Below are 21,026 nucleotides of genomic sequence, written 5' to 3'. Positions count from 1 at the left end.
AGAGTGAGACCCCGTAATCCTCCCCCCTCCTCCATCCCAGTATGCAGAGTCAGACCCCTGAATATCTGAACTTGCCTTCGCTTCTGCCTCTGATGACCCGCCGGCTTGTATGTTCGTGAATGGGATGGCACATGATGGCTGCCCGTTCAACGTAAAATACGGAAACGCGCATCGAGAGGCGGCGGGCTGCATAATCAGGGGAGGCATGTATCGTTTTGAATATGGTAATTGGGGTGCTGCCACCAAGCGGTGGGGGACCGTACCGAGGTCCACCCGCCACCAGTAATATGCAGCGGGCCCTTCTCGGCATCGGGGGTCGAGGCGGGCCTCTCCCCACAGAATTTTACCGGGCCCCGCGCCGCGACCTGCGACGTTGAGGGGCCGGTAAAATTCAGCCCATTGTGTTAGGAACGAGTCCTGTACACATTGTAGAAGTTCCATTCCCTTATCCCCTTTACCACCTCTTCTTTCAGTTAATATCAGGGTTGTTGAAACCCCCCTCCATGATTATTCTATGTTTTTTAATACTCAATTCCCTAATTTGTTTGCATATTTCTTCCTCTACCTCCCTTCCACTATTAGGTAGTCTGTAGACTACACCTATTAGTGTGATTGATTCTTTATTATCTCTATCCATATGGATTCTATTTTTGTCTTGCTGATAGCTGCATTCCTTTTTTCTACTGCTATTATGTTATCCATAAGAAGTACAACTACTCTACCTATCCTTTATCCCTCTCCAACTTTTCTAAATATGTTATACCCGGCAATGTTTAATTCCCAGTCCTGATTTTTCTGTAGCTATGTCTCAGTAATCCCTACTATGTCTGCTTCCTCCCAATGCATGATTGCCTCCAGCTCCCCCATTTTATTACAACCACTGTGTGCATTGCTGTACAGATATTTTAACTCATTTTTAATAGTATTTCCTCTTTTTTTTGTCTCTGTAAACATATCAGGCAGTTTAGTGCCCTTCAGTCAAGTCAGTGAATATCTTTACAGACACTGTCTGGAAAATTTCAGAACCATTTTACTTTAGCCTTGGACAGGTTCTTCTTTTCGATAAATAGATTAATCTTTGTGCTTTTTTAACAAATGCATTTTAATTTCTTGCATTTTGCTCATCTGTAAAAATCTGTAAGCCTTCATATTGTTTTCTCCCCAATCAAATCAAATGAAGAATCTATTTTCTCAGCACTTGGTAAATGAGCCTACTTCTCCTTTATTTCATCTCACATTGGCCATACAGTAAGTGGACAATTCAACATTGTTGAATCAAACTGCCTGATAAAAGCAAAGTTTTGGCAGAAATTGAAACATAATGAAAAGAATTAAATTTTGAATGAACGAACCCACCCTTCACCCCCACCAAGTCATTGCCTTAACTGCTGTTTGTCCAACATTCCTGATCTCCAGTTTGCCACTTCTGCCAGTATCTTCTAGTGCAGCTCAGACCAGCCAGTCAAACAGTGAAAATAATGTGTACCAACCTGGACCCCAACTCCCTTTGTGGCCTTCCCCCACCTTGACTGAACCTTTCTTCATGACTGTTCCACTCCAGCTTCATCCCTGTCCTGATCCTTTGACCTCAACACCTTCAGCCAGCCAGCATTTAACTTTCTGATGGGCCTTTGTTCTCCTTCACTGGTTACTAGCATTTACTGTGCTATAAACATTTCAAAAATAATTTTCTGGCTCCCGGCATTGTGCATCCTGCAGACCTGACCAGATGTAACATGCTACATATGGCAAAAATATTTCAAGTGTTTTGTTTGGATCGCAGAAGTTGGAACTGATCTAACTGAATTCAGGTTTAATTCATATTTCAAGTGCCCATTAGATCAGGCACTCATATAGGTAGTTTGTTTTGGATTTGGTGCGTTGTGACAAATGTTCTGAAACTGCGGGTATCCATCTTGCCCATTGAATATTAGTTAGGATCCGACTGCACTTTACGATGGTTATATACCTGAACCAAGATATGCCACTTTAATTGTCTTCGAAATGAGTTTGATATTGAATATTAATTTGACTCAAAGTTCATAATTTATACTGACTTAACGTGCTTTTAACATTCAGTTTATGAATTGTTCTTTGGAATTCCGTTGTAAAAATCATCTGAATGACTGACTGTTTTTCTTTCAGCATTGTGGTTTCATAACACTGTTGCCAAAGAGTTTGGAGTGGGAGTAAATGTATTTTGGAAGCATCTTCCAGCAGACTGCTATGATAAAACAGACACCTACGGAAACAAGGACCCCATAGCAGCTTCACGAGCTATGCAGATTTTAGACCGAGCCTTAAAGACACTGGAAGAACTTCCTGAAGAATACAGAGACTTTTATGCACGTCGAATGGTTCTACGAATCCAAAGTAAATCATACAGCAATCATTATAAATAGAATAATATCTGTATGCCTTGATTATACAAAATCAAGAACAGTTACACAGGTATAGTATTTAATTGTCAGCGTAGCATTTACAATAAAACTAATTTTTGCATCCTGAAAATAGTTTCCAATTTTCTACAAGTTGCTGTTTTAAATGATCAGATAAACCATTATCAGTATGTACATTAGCATTAAATTTTCTAATCTGTATGCATAACAGCTTTAGATTGCATCTTTTAATACTCAAGGGGTTTATTACACTAATACTTTTTCCAAAGCACCATTGAAACACATAAAACATATCATGCAGTATCCTCACGTAGTATCTAAATATCATGCACAATCATTAGTAAAGAGAGTCCATGGTGCACATTTCAAATTGTGTATAAAATATCCAATTTTACTCAGTATGTAAATGACAATTTTTAAGTGCAAAATCATGCTTAATATTGAGAATGATAATATTGGTACATCTCTCCAGTGCCTGTAACCAAATAATGGGATAATGTTTTTCTAAATGCATTAAGAGCTTCATATAATTGTCCCAAAGCATACAAAATAAGCAGTTGTAAACAATTGCAAGTGAACTTGGCTTGCTTTTTAGTGATTCACAAACAGTACTTGCCTAAAAGATGTGAATTATTTATGTGAAAATCAACTTGAAAGTTTGCATAAGACATAATTAAACAGTAAACAGCCATACCTAGCACAAAGGAAGATGGTTGTCATTGTTGGAGGCCAATCATCCCGATCCGAAGACATCACTGCAGGAGTTTCTCAGGGCAGTGTCCTAGGCCCAACAATCTTCAGCTGCTTCATTAATGACCTTTCCCCCATCATCAGGTCACTGCAGAGTGTTCAATTCCATTCATAACTCCTCATATAATGAAGCAGCCCATGCCCACATGCACGAAGACCTAGACAACATTCAGGCTTGGGTTGATAAGTGGCAAGTAACATATGTGCCACACAAGTGCCAAGAAATGGCCATCTCCAACAAGAAAATGTCTAACCACCTCCCTTTGCCCTTTGATAATCAATGGCATAACTATTATTGAATTCCCCCACCATCAACATCCTGGGACGTCACGATTGACTAGAAACTGAACTGCCCAGCCACACAAATACTGTGGCTACAAGAACAGATCTGAAGCTGGTATCCTGCAGCAAGTAACTCAGCTCCTGACTCCGCAAAGTCTTCCCACCATCTGCAAGGCAAAAGTCAGGAGTGTGATGGAATACTCCCCACTTGCATGGATGAGTGCAGCTCCAACAACACTCAAGAAGTTTGACACCATCCAGGACAAAGCAGCCCGCTTCATCAGCACCCCATCCACTATCTTAAACATTCAGTCCCTTCACCACCGGCCAACAGTGGCAGCAGTTTGTGCCATTTACAAGATGCACTGCAGCAACTTGTCAAGCCTTCTTCGATAGCACCTTCCAAACCCTCAACCTTTACCACCTAGAAGGACAAGGGCAGCAAATGTATGGGAACAGCACCACCTGCAAGTTCCCCTCCAAATCACACACCATCCTGACTTGGAACTATATCACCATTCCTACACTGTGGCTGGGTCAAAATTCTGGAACTCCCTAACAGCACTGGATGTACCTACACCAGGTGGACTGCAGCGGTTCAAGAAGGCAGCTCACCACCACCTTCTCGAGGGCAATTAGAGATGAGCAATAAATGCTAGCCTTGCCAGTGACGCTTGCATCCCATAAACAAAAAGAAATCATTGTGCTGTGCACACATGGGTTCAAATTCTACTTTACATTTTCTCATACAAAAATCTGGAACTCACTCCACAAAGGGTTGTGGATGCTGGGTCAATTGAAATTTTCAAGACTGGAGGTTGGTAGATTTTTTGTTGGATAAAGGTATCAAAGGTCATTGGCCAAAGGGATAAAATACAGTTGAGGTCAGCCATGGTCGAGTTGAATGTTGGAAAAGGCTCGACGGACTGAATAGCCTAATCCTGTTTCTATGTAAATTATACGAGTCTTTGAAAGTGAAAGCCTTTTACTAAGTGCAAGCTATCTAAAATGTTTTTTCTAATTTTTTCTTTACCCTGTAAATTCTCTCCCCTGCACCACTACACACACACACACAAGGCACTGGGTAGATTCTTCTCTTCTGTAGGAATAGTGGTGGATCTTCAGTGGCGTAGAGATTCTGCCCAAGCCCTGCTTACTTCCCTGAATGCAGCACATTTCCTGGGGAGGCGGGGCATTTTACATATAGAGCTCAGGCAGAATAACGTGCATTTATGTAGTGTCTTTAATGGTCTCAGGATGTCCCGAAGCACTTTACAGCCAATTAGGTATTTTGAAATGTTGTTGCTGTTATAATGTAGGAAATGTGGCAGTCATTTACAGTGCTGGTGGAGGCACCTGCTTCAAGTGGGTGGGGGGAAGGGAAGCACAGTCTGTTGTTGGTGGGGGTAGTGGGGGAGCAAAGCAATGTTGCAAAGTACCGTGGCTGATGGTGCTGGTTGAAGACAAATTCTGCAATTTATTGCCTCGATCAAAGCAGCACTTTTGATTCTAAACATCTCCCTCTGTTCATTTAAAAACATGTATTTCCTTCATTTAACATTTGAATACACCTGCCCAAGTATAGGCCAGTGTGTTCAGCAGCAGCTGCTACTGCCAGAGGAAAATCACCGGGACAATTGGGGAGCCAGCACAATAACTCCCTGGTTGATTTCCCTCCCTGTGCACCCCAATGCCACCTAAAAATGGGAGGTAAACAGCAGAAAGATCTAGCCCCCTGACTGTTCCAAATTAAGGAGAGCCAGCACAGATTTATAAAAGGCAGATCATGCCTGTCTAATTGAATTTTTTGATGAAGGAACAGACAAGGTTGATGAAGGGAATGCAGTGGATGTTGTCCATATGGATTTTAAGAAAGTGTTTGACAAACTACCACATAAAAGGCTGTTTAAAAAAAATTGGCTCAAGGACAGAAACAGCAAGTTGTGGTAAATGTTTGTTTTTCAGACTGGAGGATGGTAGTCAGCGGTGTTCCTCAAGGTTCATTGATGGGACCACTGCTTTTTTGATATATATAAATTACTTGGATAATGGAATACCGAGTAAAATTTCAAAATTTGCCAATGGTACCAAAGTTGGAGGTGTGACTGACAGTGAGGATGATACACTTTAGGAAGGAGGTGAGGGTCCTTGAGAGGGTGCAGAGGAAATTTACTAAAATGGTCCCAGGAATGAGGGATTTTAGCTACAAGGTTAGGTTGGAGAAGCTGGGATTATTCTCCTTAGAGCAAAGGAGATTGAGGGGAGATTTGATAGAGGTGTACATGATTGTGACAGGTTTAGATAAGGTAGACAAAGAAAAGCTGTTCCCATTAGTTGATGGTACAAGGACAAGGGGACTCAGATTAAAGGTTTTGGGCAAGAGTTGCAGGGGAGATGTGAGGAAGATCTTTTTACGCAGCGAGTGGCAATGACCTGGAACTCTCTGCCTTTGAGGGTGGTGGAAGCAAAGATGATCGATGGTTTCAAAAGGAAATTGGAATGGTCACTTGAAGGAGCGAAACAAATAAACTTGCAGGACTACGGGGATAGCACAGAGGAATGGGATTGACTGTATAGCTCTACAGAGAATCAGCATGGATCTGATGGGTCAAATGGCCTCCTTCTGTGCAGTAATGACTCTATGGCTAAACATGTGTGTGTGTTGGCAGCTACTCAACTACAGGTATGCTTTTCCTACAATCCAATGGCCTCTACTACAAGTATACACATGTGGATCTTGGGTAAACACAGCAGCAGGCTTCACTATAACACCCTCTACAGTAAAATAGCTGACCAACACTCCCCATCAAGCCTTGCATGCATATAATCATACACTGGATGAGGTGCCAGAGACCTGTGAAACTACAGCAAGGAGTCAACACCTTCAGGAGAGATGTGGAGGGGAAAGAATAGACTAAGGAAAAAAAGGTATGTGCATGTTCCTTAGAAGTCCTTGCTGAACACGAGCCTTTAATTCTGTAATTAAAATTAGCACAGTTCAGTCTTTGTCCTAGAAATGGGGTCCCAACATTTTTCGGAATGCAAGGTGGGAAGTGAATTCTCAAGGCCAAGGCTCTCCATATATTGGGCCTTAAGCCTCATTACAATATTGCCGGTGAAGTATTACGAGTCTTTTGCTGAACAGGAGTCCAAGTTTGGGCTGCTGCTAGCATCACAGCAGCACTTAGCTAAGTGTTGGGGATAAGGGCAGGGGTTTGGAAAGATGGCCTGGGTAGAGGAATGGGTCGGGGGCCTGGGTTGGTGTCAGACAACTCTTAAAGTTGGGGGGTGGGGATCAATTTGGAAACGGGGAGCTCAGGACTAGGAGTTTGGTCATGAACAGTGGAAACTGTGGGCCAGCATATCTGGGAGTGGAAATCGGGTCTTGCGCCTGCACTTCTGCTCCACATGCAGCTAAGTTACTTACCTTCTTTGTTGTCAGCGATCCCTACGCTTGCTTAGCCCAAGTACAGCTGATTCTGGCACAAGCTGTTTCAGCACAAATTATTCTTACAGAAGCAGGACATCAAACATGCATTAGGCCCCTTATTTACATATGAAAGAAACCTAATGCCTGCTTCAGGTGTGGTTAACGAACACCTCTTATTTTGTTCTTACCCAGTCCATTTCTGGTCAATAGTGTGTGCAAGCTTCCTACTTGCCTCTTGGGGTCTTAGTAGGCCATGTAATGCCTGAAAAATGGGTGCTACGTGGTCCGAATTCTAGGCTCATGAGTTCAGAATCCTATCATGGCAAGTTGTGAAATTCAATCCAAAAAATCTCAGCTGTCGTTAGAAAATGGCCATTAGGTGCTGTTGGAATCTGGTTCCACTGATATCCTTAATGGAGGGAATCTACCACCCCCTCCCCACGCTGCCCTACAATTCTGCAATATGTGGTTGACCCTGTGGGCTCCTGGGAAGCTTTGAGCTGGGGAGGTGTTGGGTGTTGAAACTGATATGGCAGAGGAAGGGGTAATGCTCCCCTCTTCATAAAAGAGTCAGTGATAAACCAAACAATTGTTCACTATTCTTCTTTCGGTGATTAGTAATAGGAGATGAAATTATGTATGAAAGTCAGTGCCTCACCTGGTTCTATTTTTATCTATCTAGTCATAGCTAGAGAATCTTCTGCGGTGGCTTCTCTTCCAGCTCCCATGCTATTACCTCTGGAGCCCCCAAAGCATCTATCCGTGGCTACTACCTGTGACTCATCTACATGCTGCCCCTCGTGGACATCATCTGAAAACATGTCAGATTCCATGCTAATGACACCCAGCTCTACCTCACCACTACCTCTCTTGTCCCCTCCATTGCATCTGTTGTCAGGCCGCTTATCCAATATCCAGTACTGGATGACCAGAAATTTTCTCCAATTACATACGGGGAAGACTGGAACCATTGGGCTGGATTTTATGCTGGAGGTGGGGCTCCCCGGTGCCAGGCCAAAACGGCGGGGGAACGTAAAGACTTTTAAAGACTTTAAAGGGACAGGGATCCCGCCTCCAAGAGCTGCCGGCCAATCAGAGGGTAGGTGAAGTGAGGTGAGGTCACCGGGGCCAGTCCAGAAGGCCCCAGAGAGGCGGGGTAGTCGTACAGTCTAGGGGGAGGGTTTCCCGGGGATAAACTTCTTCTCCGTGGGGGTCCTCCCTGGGCCACAAATTGCCCACGAAAGAGGGAGCCCACCCAACCCCACAGGGAGGGTACCTCGTGTTACAAGGCATCCTCCCACGAGGCGGAGGTCCCCCCTGCCATTGGTAAGATCCCAGCAGTGGTAGGAAGAGCCCCTTAATTGGCAGTTAATAGAAACATAGAAAATAGGAGCAGGAGTAGGCCATTCGGCCCTTAGAGCCTGCTCCGCCATTCATTATGATCATGGCTGATCGTCCAACTCTAACCTGTTCCTGCTTTCCCCCCATATCCTTTGATCCCTTTCACCCCAAGAGCTATATCTAACTCCTTCTTGAAAACATACAATGTTTTGGCCTCAACTGCATTCTGTAGCGAATTCCACAGGCTCACCACTCTCTGGGTGAAGTAATTTCTCCTCAGTCCTGAAAGGTTTACCCTGTATTCTTAGACTATGACCCCTGGTTCTGGACTCCCCCACCATCTGGAACATCCTTCCTGCATCTACCCTGTCAAGTCCTGTTAGAATTTTATAGGTTTCTATGAGATCCCCCCCTCACTCTTCTGAACCCCAGCGAATATAATCCTAACCGACTCAATCTCTCCTCATACATCAGTCCTGCCGTCCCAGGAATCAGTCTGGTAAACCTTCGCTGCACTCCCTCTATAGCAAGAACATCCTTCCTCAGATAAGGAGACCAAAAATGCAAATAATGTTCCAGGTGTGGCCTCACCAAGGCCCTGTATAATTGCAGCAAGACATCCCTGCTCCTGTACTCGAATCCTCTCGCTATGAAGGTCAACATACCATTTGCTTTTTTTACCGCCTGTTGCACCTGCATGCTTACCTTCAGCAACTGGTGTCCAAGAACACCCAGGTCTTGCTGCATATTCCCCTCTCTCAGTTTATAGCCGTTCAGGTAATAATCTGCTTTCCTGTTTTTGCTACCAAAGTGGATAACCTCACATTTATCCACATTATACTGCATCTGCCATGTATTTGCCCACTCACTCAACTTGTCCAAATCACCCTGAAGCCTCTCTGCATCCTCCTCACAACTCATCTAAATCATTAATATATATTGTGAATAGCTGGGGTCCTAGCACTGATTCCCTGTGGTACCCCGCTAGTCACTGCCTGCCATTCGGAAAAAGACCCATTTATTCCTACTCTTTGTTTCCTGTCTGCCAACTAATTTTCTATCCCTCGCAATACACTACCCCCAATCCCATGCGCTTTAATTTTACATGCTAACCTCTTATGTGGGACTTTGTCGAAAGCCTTCTGAAAGTCCAAACAAACCACATCCACTGGCTCCCCCTCATCAACTCTACTCGTTACATCCTCGAAGAATTCTAGTAGATTTGTCAAGCATGATTTTCCTTTTGTAAATCCATGCTGACTCTGTCCGATTCTACCACTGTTCTCCAAGTGCTCTGCTATAAATCTTTGATAATGGACTCTAGAATTTTCCCCACGACCGATGTCAGGCTGACTGGTCTATAATCCCCTGCTTTCTCTCTACCTCCCTTTTTAAATAGTGGGGTTACATTAGCGACCCTCCAATCTGTAGGAACTGTTCCAGAGTCGATAGAATATTGGAAGATGACCACCAATGCATCCACTATTTCCAGGACCACTTCCTTAAGTACTCTGGGATGTAGATTATCAGGCCCTGGGGATTTATCGGCCTTCAATCCCACCAAATTCACCAACACCATTTCTCTACTAATACTGATTTCCTTCAGATCTTCTCTCTCACTAAACCCTGTGTTCCCCAGCATTTCTGGTATGATATTTGTGTCCTCCTTTGTGAAGACAGAACCAAAGTATGCATTTAGTTGGTCAGCCATTTCTTTGTTCCCCATAATAAATTCCCGTTTCTAACATTTGTTTTCACCAATCTTTTTCTCTTCACATACCTATAGAAACTTTTACAGTCAGTTTTTATGTTCCCTGCAAGCTTACTCTCGTACTCTATTTTTCCCTTCTTAATCAATCCCTTGGTCCTCTTTTGAATTCTAAACTGCTCCCAATCCTCAGGTGTGTTGTTTTTTTCTGGCAAATTTGTATGCCTCTTCCTTGGATCTAATGCTATCTCTAATTTCCCTTGTAAGCCATGGTTTGGCTACCTTTCCCATTTTACTTTTGCGCCAGACAGGAATAAACAATTGTTGCAGTTCATCCATGCGCTCTTTGAATGTTTGCCATTGCCTATCCACCGTCATCCCTTTAAGTAATGTTTCCCAATCTGTCATGGCCAACTCGCGCCTCATATGTTCGTAGTTTCCTTTATTAAGATTCAGGACCCTAGCCTCAGAATCAACTACATCACTCTCCATCTTGATGAAGAATTCTGTCATATTATGGTCGTTCATCCCCAAGGGGTCTCGCACCACTAGATTGTCAATTATTCCTCTCTCATTACACAATACCCAGTCTAGGATGGCATGTTCTCTAGTTGGTTCCTCAACGTATTGGTCTAGAAAACCATCCCGTATATACTCCATGAATTCCTCCTCTATGGTATTGTGATTAATTTGATTTGGCCAATTTATATGCAGATTAAGGTCACCCATAATTACCCACAATCGGCTGCTTAAGGGCCTCAATTAGTCAATTCCACCCCCAGGAACATTGCTGGGTGACACGGAGGCGACGGGCCCTCCACCCTAATGCCCCCCCCCCCCCCACTATCTGTCATGATACTCCATGCCCCTCCTCAGCTCCCACCCCACCTCAGGGGGCCTCACAAAATCCCAGCCATTGTCTTCGGTCCCCAGCACAAACTGTTACTTAGCCACTGATTCCATCCCCATCTCTGGCCACTCCCAGGCTCAATCAGACTGTTCACAACCTCAGTATTTTACATGACAGCTGAATTTCCAACACCGTATCCCTTCTATTATTAAGACTGCCTACTTTGCACTTCCATAACATTGCCCGACTCCACCCCTGCTTCAAACTTGTGTTCAAATCCTGCAGTGGCCTCATCCTTTCTCCATCCCTACAATGCTCTGTGAACTCTACATTTCTCCAACACTGACCTCTTGTCCATCTCCAATTTCCTTTGCTCCACCACTTCCAGTTGTGCCTTCAGTTATGTAGAGCCAAACCTCTGTACTTCTCTAAATCTTTCTGCCTCTCTTCCTTAAGATGCTCCTTAAAACATACCTCTTTGATTAAACCTTTTGTCGTCTCTCCTACTGTCTCCTTTGGCTCAGTATCATTTTTTTGTTAAAGGTACTGTGAAATGCATGTTGTTTAAGTGTCTGCTAACAATGTAATTGATTAATACAGAGACTAATAGCAGATTAGGTACAGTATCAGCTGACTGCCAGCAACCAAGCAGAAGGCTGGAAATGCACAGATGTACAATGTCTCTCTCTCTCAAAACATAGACTGAAAGGTACTTTCAGGTCACAATGGAAGATAAACAACCAGCAAACCTTTGGAAGTACACGCTTGCAAAGAAGAATAATGTAGACCAGGGAAGTCCAAGCCTTAGCCCATGGCAATCTGACCCACAAAGCCCAGGTAACTCAGTCCTCCTTGCATTTATATTGCTCATTTCGTAGTTCATCCTGTTTGCAATATATGGGCCTGAAGATTTGGAAAACACTGTTCTTAATAATATTGCCTCGTTGCTGGATCTATTCCAAATCTGAACACTCAGCAATTTGTGATTCCATTTAAAAAAAATAATTGGAACATTGATTTAATCTGGTCTTTAGCCCCAAAGCTCCATGGTTTGCACCCAACCAGCCCACAAAAGGCTTAGATACTCCTCATCAAGACAATTCTCCTTCAATCAAAAAAAACTCCTTGAATTTTTAAAACAATTGGAGTCATGGACCAAGTGTATAGGGGATTCCAGTGTCAGGTCACAATTTTATACTAGAACACAAGTTCATTGATCCACTGAGCCAACCCAGCATGTTAAGTGAGTTAGAGGGAAAGTATGTTGGATGACAGATTGGAGAGCCTTGAGACATTGTTCTTTATTACCACTGGCTCTTAGGTGGTTAGTGCCGCTGGCTGCAAATACAAACATCCAGTATTGGATGAGCAGATATTTCCCCCAATTAAATATTGGCAAGACTGAAGCCTGCTACAAACACCATTTCTTAACCACCAACTTTATCCCTCTCTCTTGCAACTGTCTGAAGCTGAACCAGACTGTTTGCAACCTTGGTGTCATATTTGACTTTGAGATGAGCTTCTGACCACATATCTACACAATCACTTAGACCGACTATTTTCAGCTCTGTAACATTGCCTGACCCGGCCCTGCTTCAGCTCCTCCGCTGCTGAAACACTCATCCATGTCTTTGTTACCTACAGCCTTGCCTATTCCAATGCACTCCTTGCCAGCCTCCCCCATTCCACCCTCTGTAAACGAGGTCATCCAAAACTCTGCTCCTGTCCTAACTCGCACCAAGTCCTGTTCACCCATCATCCTGTCCTCGCTGATCTATATTGACTCCCGGTTAAGTAGCTCATTGATTTTAATATTCTGAACCTCGTTTTCAAATCCCTTCATGCCTTCGCCCCTCTGTCAATCTCCTTCAGTGCCTCAGCCCTCCAAAATATCTGTGCTCCTCTAACTCTGGCTTCTGGAATATCCCCAGTTTTAATTGCTCCACTATTGTTGACCCTGGTTTCAGTTCCAAGGCCCTAAGCTCAGGAATTCCCTCCCTAAACCTCTCTGCCTCTCTACCTTTCTTTCCTCCTTTAAGACACTCCTTAAAATGGACGGCACAGTGGCACAGTGGTTAGCACCGCAGCCTCACAGCTCCAGCGACCCGAGTTCAATTCTGGGTACTGCCTGTGTGGAGTTTGCAAGTTCTCCCTGTGTCTGCGTGGGTTTCCTCCGGGTGCTCCGGTTTCCTCCCACATACCAAAGACTTGCAGGTTGATAGGTAAATTGGCCATTATAAATTGCCCCTAGTGTAGGTAGGTGGTAGGGAAATATAGGGATAGGTGGGGAAGTGGTAGGAATATGGAATTAGTGTAGGATTAGTATAAATGGGTGGTTGATGGTCGGCACAGACTCGGTGGGCCGAAGGGCCTGTTTCAGTGCTGTATCGCTAAATAAAATAAAAAAATAAATAAAACCTTCCTCTTTGACCAAGCTTTTGGTCATCTGCCCTAATATCTCCTTCCGTGGTTCCCTGTCAAAATTTGCTTTATAAACCTCCTGTGAAACGCTTGGCTAATTTTATTACATTAAAGGCGATATGTAAATTCAAATTTTTCTTCTTGTGTGATTTGACCATACAGACAGAGCAGTGTCACCCACAATAGTACTTCGGCTAGTGTCACGCTCACCAGAAGTACGTTGATACAAACTATGGACTAATTCTGAATAGCTATGAGAAACTGACTTTGTCTTTAAAAAATGAACCTTTATTTTAAAAGTGAACCAGGGTCCCTAAACGGTCACCAAAGGAAAGGGAGTGGCATTTGTGTATTCAAACTGTCTGACAAAGGCAAAGGACAAATCTTCAAAGATAAGAGGTGTCAATTGCACCACATCCTAAAAAGATGCCAGAATTGAATGTCTTCTTCTGAAATAAAGAAAGTGTGAAGTAGCCACATCCTGGGCCATTGTGTGATCACCATGGGTAAGAGATGAGAATGTCTCCTACTATAAAATGAGAGGTAACACAATTTTACCTTTTAAAAAAGACAGTCTAGAGCCAGAAAAAGGGAGGGAGAAGCAACATTCTAGCAGCTTGTGTTCCTGCAAGCCAGAAGGCATGTGCCCTGCTGCAGAATCCTACATCTACATTGTACAGCAGTGAGAACTAGAAGTGACCCACCCGGCTTCAACTAAACCTTCAATCAAGAGAGAAATCTACAATCATCTCAGGCCTGCACCCATCGACAATATGATTTCCAAGAGAATACAACAGGTTTATTGTGACCTCCCCTCCCCCAGTAACTGTTACCCCTCCGCCCACCCCACTAAAAGTCACCCTTTTTTCTTTCGCTATATGTCTCTTATGTGTGTGCACAAGCAGATACATGAGTAAACGCAATTGCAACAATTTCAGAATAAGGTGTATTGATCAATAAACAATTGATTTTCATTTTTTGTAAACCTACAAGAAAACCTGTTGCTGCCTGTTTATTTGAAAGGGACTAAACTCTTCTACAAATACACTTAACGGGGTCAGGTGGGGAGTTGAACAGTGAGAACCCCCCCCCCCCCCCCACCCCCCACATCACACCACGTGGTCGTAACAAGCCGCAAAGAAGGTCTCTTGAGCGAAGGTCCAATTACTGTGCCATGCAAGTTATCATCTCATTCACTCTTTAAAACTATATAAAGGATAATCACATTTCGGCATCATAATATGCAAATTCTCCCGTCAATCTGCAGAAAGCAGCATCTATCAACTGCCTGGCACTTTCCACCCTGTTCATTAGAAGTATTTTGACTTTGTAAGTGAAAGTGATTCCGTCGCCGTACCTGCTCTCCAAGCTGGAACTTAGGAGTTGTGTAGAAATCATGTGCACCTACACACAGACTACTGATTTTATTTTAGGGGACTTTTCACTTGATTGTAGGTTTTATACTCAGTTAACGTAGAATTTTCAATCCAATTACAATATTATTATTTGACAAGTTATACTTAACTGCTGGAGCAGCGGCGATTTCCTACAGTTTGCTGACTGCTCTTACCACATTACCGAGCTTGCATCTTCTCGATTGTTAATTGGTTTTGTATAATGTAAAAAGTGAATCCAAGTGTTAGATAATTAACTGTTTGGGCAGAGAGAGAGCAGCGTTAAGTCGTTATTTCATTCTGTCGCTGCGCTCATTTCAAGGTGGCATTTATCTTTACATTCTGTGATAGTGGGCAAAAGAAGCAAAAAGGTGAACGAAAGGCCAGATCTGTGTATTTTATACAGTTGGAGTCTACTCCTGTCACTTTGCACATTATAACCGCACCGCTTTACAAAATGGAAAGAATCAACTGATATTGTTTTTTTTACAACCAATACTTGCTCGTGCCTTTAATCATTGAATTTCTCAACATAGCATAGAAAGAACATCATCACAAAGATCAACTACCTATCGGTGTATGGCTTACAATGCAAAATCACAGCTGGCTTTCTGAAAATCTCAGGAGACTGAGAAAGCTGAGGGCGGGTACTGTGTAAGATGACTACATAATACAAAGATGTCCCATCTGAAGTATTGGACAATGATACTTAAGATGCTACAAATACATAAACACTAAAGTACAGAATGTAATTTCCGTGAAAGTACCGCGCTAACACTAACTATCCTGCACTCTATTACGAAGTGCCGCTTGTGATATCAACACATAACTTTGCAAAATAATCACAATCACTCTGTTGAAAACCCTCTACTATTGCCAATGCGAAACACCTCAGGAACTGGTCGAGGAGCCTGCTGCAGAGAGAGAGCACCTTCTGGAGACCGGACTCCTGGACGGTAGCTGCAGACACTGAGCCCCGCCAGCGGCCGGGATGGGGATGGGCACCGCCGAGCTCTCTGCTCATCACAACATCCTCGTCTTCTCTCCTGGACGATATCAGAAACCGATGATCTGATGACGAGAAGGGCCCCGGGGGTTCCGACCCGCGCTTCCCCACCGTTAAAATACCAGCGGCGTGGTTCCTTGCGCCGTACAGGAGTTCGTAAAGTTTGCAGTAACACTTCCTCCGGCGGCAACAGTTCGGGAAACTCTGGGTCTGCGGCAGTGCCAGGAGCAAAACTGCCACCAAGAGAACCATTTCACGGCAAAGCTGGAAAACAACTGCCTCGTTAATGTGACAGCAATGGAGAGACATCCCGACACTAATCATTTCAAAACAATACTGCAAATAACATAAAGGATTGACTAATGCATTCAATTAAATAAGAAAGTCAATAACAGCCACCACATCAGTAATGTCAGTAAACAGTGGGGACATAGCGTGGACTTTTATTCCGTAATGTACACTATATTGAAAGGAGGTATATTAATGTGGGCTAATAGTGATTAATTATTTCGATTGCTTGGTACATTTGACAACGGTTCACGGTTAATTTTAGGAATTGCTTTTGCTATGTACTGTACCCTCTTCTAATAACTTCGACCGATCTAGTAAGTTAAATCACTGGATAATAATGTTATATGGTGTATGAACTTGAAGTGACCCACCATTTTCTTTGCTGTCAGCGCAGATGATCAGCTTGTTCAGGATGGTGCAGCCACCGATCTGAGGGTTCAGATTGTGAATTTCGAGTGTTTACTTAAACTTGCTGAAAGTGCCTCTCGGGAAAGGAGGGGTGCTGACGGGCGGTGGAGGCATGCGTCATGCAGCAGGGCAGCAGTCTTCAGAATGGAAATTTTAAAGCTGTCAAAGTGCAAATTTATTTTAAATAAATCTTGTAGTCCAGTGATGCAAACATGAAACCTTCATCGAATGCTTTATTTCCCATTACAGCTACTCTAAATAAACATCCTCATTGATGGCAGAGACCAGTATTTGGATGATAAAGACAAGGCTGAGCTTTTGCATCCATCTTCAGCCAAAAGTGCCAAGTGGATGACCCATCTCGGCCTCCTCCTGAGCTTCCCACCATCACAGAAGCCAGTCTTCAGCCAATTCACTTCACAGCATGTGATATCAAGAAACGGCAGAGAGCACTGGACACAGCAAAGGTCATGGGCCCTGACAATATCCCAACTGTAGTGCTCAAGACTTGTGCTCCAGAATCGCTTGATTGGCACCGCATTCATCATCGTCAACATTCACTCCCTTCACCACCTATGCACAGTGGCAACAGTGTGTACCATCTACGAGATGCACTGCAGCAGCTCACCAAGGCTCCTTTGACAGTACCTTCCAAACCTGTGACCTCTACCAACTAGAAGGGCAAGGGCAGAAAATGCATAGGAACACCACCACCTGCAAGTTCCCCTCCAAGTTACACACCATCCTGACTTGGAACTATATCGCCGTTCCTTCACTGTCGCTGGGTCAAAATCCTGGAACTCCCTTCCTAACAGCACTGTTGGTGTACCTACGTCCCAAGGACTGCAGCGGTTCAAGAAGGCAGCTCACCACCACCTTGTCAAGGACTATTACAGATGGGCAATGAATGCTGGCCTCGCCTGAGACGCCCACATCCCATGAATGAATTTTTTTAAACGCCTCTAGCCAAGCTGTTCCAGTACAGCTAAAACAATGGCATCTACCTAACAAAATGGAAAATTGCCCAGGTATGTCCTGTCCACAAAAAAGCAGGATAAATTCAATCCAGAAATTTACTGAACCATCAACCTATTCTCAATGATCAGTAAAATGATGGAAGGTTTGGTCGACAGTACTATCAAGCAGCACTTACTCACCAATAACCTGCTCATTGACACTCCGTTTGGGTTCCACCAGGGCCACTCAGCTCCAAACCTCATTACAGCCTTCGTCCAAACATGGACAAAAGAGCTGAATTTCAGAGGTGAGGTGAGAGTCACTGCCCTTGACATGAGGGGTGCATTTGATTAAGTGTGGCATCATGGAGCCCGAGTAAAATTGAAGTCAATGGGATTCAGAGGGAAAACTCTCCACTGGCTGGAGTCATACCTAGCACAAAGGATGATGGTTGTGGTTGTTGGAGGCCAATCATCTCAGTCCCAAGATATTGCTGCAGGAGTTCCTCAGGGTAGTGACCTAGTAACCAGCTTCAGCTGCTTCATCAATGACCTTCCCTCCATCATCAGGTCAGAAATGGAGATGTTCGCTGATGATTGAGTGTTCAGTTCCATTCACAACTCCTGATATAATGAAGTAGTCCGTGCAGGCAAGCAGCAAGACCTGGATGACATTCAGGTTTGGGCTGATAAGTGGCAAGTTACATTCATGCTACACAAGTGGCAGGCAATGACCATTTCCAGCAAGAGAAAATCCAACCATCTCCCCTTGACATTCAACGGCATTACGATCATTGAATCCCCCACCATCAACATCCTGGGGGTTACCATTGACCAGAAACTTAACTGGGTCAGTCACATAAATACTGTGGCTTCAAGAGCAGGTCAGAGGCTGGGTATCCTGCAACGAGTAACTCACCTCCTGACACCCCAAAGTCTTAAAATAAAAGCAAAATACTGCAAATGCTGGAAATCTGAAATAAAAACAAGAAATGCTGGAAATACTCAGCAGGTCTGGCAACATCTGTGGAGAGAGAAGCAGAGTTAACGTTTCAGGTCAGTGACCCTTCATCAGAAGATGTGCTCGCCACATCTGGACACATCACTAGCAGGACAGTAATTACTTGTAGCCACATGACCTATCCTGCATGAAATTTGGAAAGTTTTACATCAATATACTGCTTCACTAGAACACTATATTCTAATATCAGATGTGCGTAATTCTTTTGTTTAGATACCAGAGCCCACCTAGATGAACTGTAAGAATGTGAATGTAATGTTGATTCATTTTTTCTTTCACCAAATTAATTGAATGCACAGCCGGGCAAGTGGTCGACCTTTCCTGCCACCAGTCTGCATTTCATTAATGAATTGGTTCCACCTATTTTTGGTATGCTATCACATTGATAGCACATCAGATCAGCAAACATTGGGGAATAATGAGTTTTCTGATTCAAAAGGGCGAAACGGATTCCACATCTATTTAAAAAGGTTGTGCGATGTTTAATTGATCACAATTGTAAATGTGAGTGTCACTCAGAATTAAGAGTACGTCAGGTACTGACTGGTGTATGTGGTGATATTCTAATTCTTAAACTTACAAAACATATATGAGAGGATCAGGTGAATAACCTTTGAATAGGTTCTGAGTTCTGATGCAGTGTCCATGTCTAAAACATTAATTCAACTCTTCTGTCCACAGTTGTTGAATAGCCAGTATCCACAATTCTTTTTACTGCTTGTTTAATCTATGTGCATCTTATTCAGGAAACAACAAATACATTCAAACCCAGCATTTAAATTCAGTGTAATGTATTTGTATTTGATATGATAGATGATAGAATCAAATATTTTGTAACTCTTTCAGTTATATATAGCTAGTGTTCACTTAAAGCATTATTGGTTCCTGCTCTCATCTGCAGAAACTAGTCACTATTCTAGCATCATCCTGAAATGCAAAAGTCACCCCCAAAATCTTTTCTTTACTGCAAGCCATCTTCTTCAACCCCTCTCCCCTGTCCCCTCCACCCTCACCTTCAACAAGTATGAGGAGCTCATGGATTTCTTTGTCCCTAAGATTGAGGCCATTGCCTCTGACACTTACCTCCCTTCCCCTAGCCCACTCGGCCAAATTTCCTCTAAGGTAACACCTGCCCTAACCCTGAATTTGTATATTTATCTCGTTTCTCTCCTATCTCCCCTCATGCCCTCTATGAGTTCATCACGTTCATGAGACCCACTTCCTCTTCTCTTGATCCTATTACCACTAAACTACTAGCCACCCAACTTCCCTTCCTGGTTCCCCTGTTAGCTGACATTGTTAACGGTTCTCTCTCCTTAGGTTCTGTCCCCTGCAAATCTGCTGTCTTCACCCCTCTCCTCAAAAAAACAATCCTGGGCTCTTCCGTCCTTGCAAATTACCATCCCATCTCAAACCTCTCTTCCCTTTCCAAAATCCTTGAACGCGTTGTCATCGCCCAAATTTGTGTCCATCTTTCCCAGAACTTGATATTAGAATCCATCCAATCAGGTTTTGGCCCCTGCCACAGTACAGAAAATGACATCCAACATGACACTGATGAAGGGAAACGATTCCTCTTCATCTGTCTCCACCTGTCTGCAGCCTTTGAACAGTAGATCACACCATCCTCCTCCAATGCCTCTCCACCGTCATCCAGATGGGTGGGATTGCTCTCACCTGGTTCCATTCTTACCTATCTAATCGTAGCCAAAGAATCATCTGCAATGGCTTCTCTTCCCACTCTTGCACAGTTATCTCTGATGCTCCCTAAGTATCTATCCTTCCCTCCTATTTCTCATCTACATGTTGCCCCTCAATAACATAATCTGGAAACATATCAGTTTTCACATGTATGTTGACGGCACCCAGCTCTACCTCACCAACACCTTTATTGAGCTCTCCACTGTCTCTAAAATGTCAGACTACTGGCTGAGCAGAAATTTCCTCTTATTAAATATTGGGAAGATGGAAGCCATTGTCTTCAGTCCCTGCCACAAACTCTGCTCCCTAACTACTGACTCCATCCCTCTCCCTGGCAATTGTTTGAGGCTGAACCAGTCTGTTCACAACCTTGGTGTCATATTTGACCCCGCGATGAACTTGCAACCACATATCCATGCCATGGCTAAGACCGCCTATTCCTACCTCTGTAATATCACTCAAGCCTGCCCCACCTCAAGTCACCTGCTGCTGATTCCCTCCTCCATGCCTTTGTTATCTCTAGACTTGACTATTTCAGCACACCCCTGGAAGGTCTCCCACTTTCTACCCTCTGCAAACTTGAGGTCATCTAAAATTCTGCTACCTGTGCTAAAACCAAGTCCTGTTCACCCATCACCCCTTTGCTTGCTGACCTATACTGGCTCCCGGTTAAGCAATGGCTCAACTTTAAAATCCTCATCTTTATTTTCAAATCCCTCCATGACCTCACCCCACCCTATCTCCGTAATCTATTCCAGCCCTACACCCCTCTGAGATACTTCTGCTTCTCTAATTCTAGGCTCTTGAGCATCCCCGATTTTAATCACTCCACTATTGGTGGCCATGCCTTCAGCTGCCTCGGCCCTAAGCTCTGGAATTCCCTCCCTAAACCTCTCCACCTCTCTACCTCACTTTCCTCCTTAAGGATACTCCTTAAAACCTACTTCTATGACCAAGCTTTTGGTCATCTGCTCTAATATCTCCTTATGTGACTCGATGTTACATTTTGTTTTATAATGCCTCCCTGAGAAACACCTTGGGATGTTTATTACTTCAAAGGTGCTATAT

At 43.7% G+C, this 21,026-nt stretch overlaps 1 protein-coding gene across 1 annotated transcript in view; it reads left to right on the top strand.

Moving 5' to 3' along the window:
- The window catches only part of tyw5 (tRNA-yW synthesizing protein 5), a 65,053-nt gene extending 62,542 nt beyond the window's left edge, over window positions 1-2,511 (top strand). The window contains exon 8 of the mRNA XM_068034603.1: window positions 2,146-2,511. Within this exon, the coding sequence (XP_067890704.1) occupies window positions 2,146-2,402 (257 nt within the window). The 3' untranslated portion in view covers window positions 2,403-2,511. The remainder of the gene's footprint in view (window positions 1-2,145) is intronic.
- The last annotated feature ends 18,515 nt before the right edge of the window (window positions 2,512-21,026 follow it).

Source organism: Heterodontus francisci, chromosome 7 (assembly GCF_036365525.1).
Source record: "Heterodontus francisci isolate sHetFra1 chromosome 7, sHetFra1.hap1, whole genome shotgun sequence".
Lineage (NCBI taxonomy): Eukaryota > Metazoa > Chordata > Chondrichthyes > Heterodontiformes > Heterodontidae > Heterodontus > Heterodontus francisci.
The sequence above is the reverse complement of the archived record's forward strand: the minus strand, read 5'-3'. Positions and strand labels throughout refer to the sequence as shown.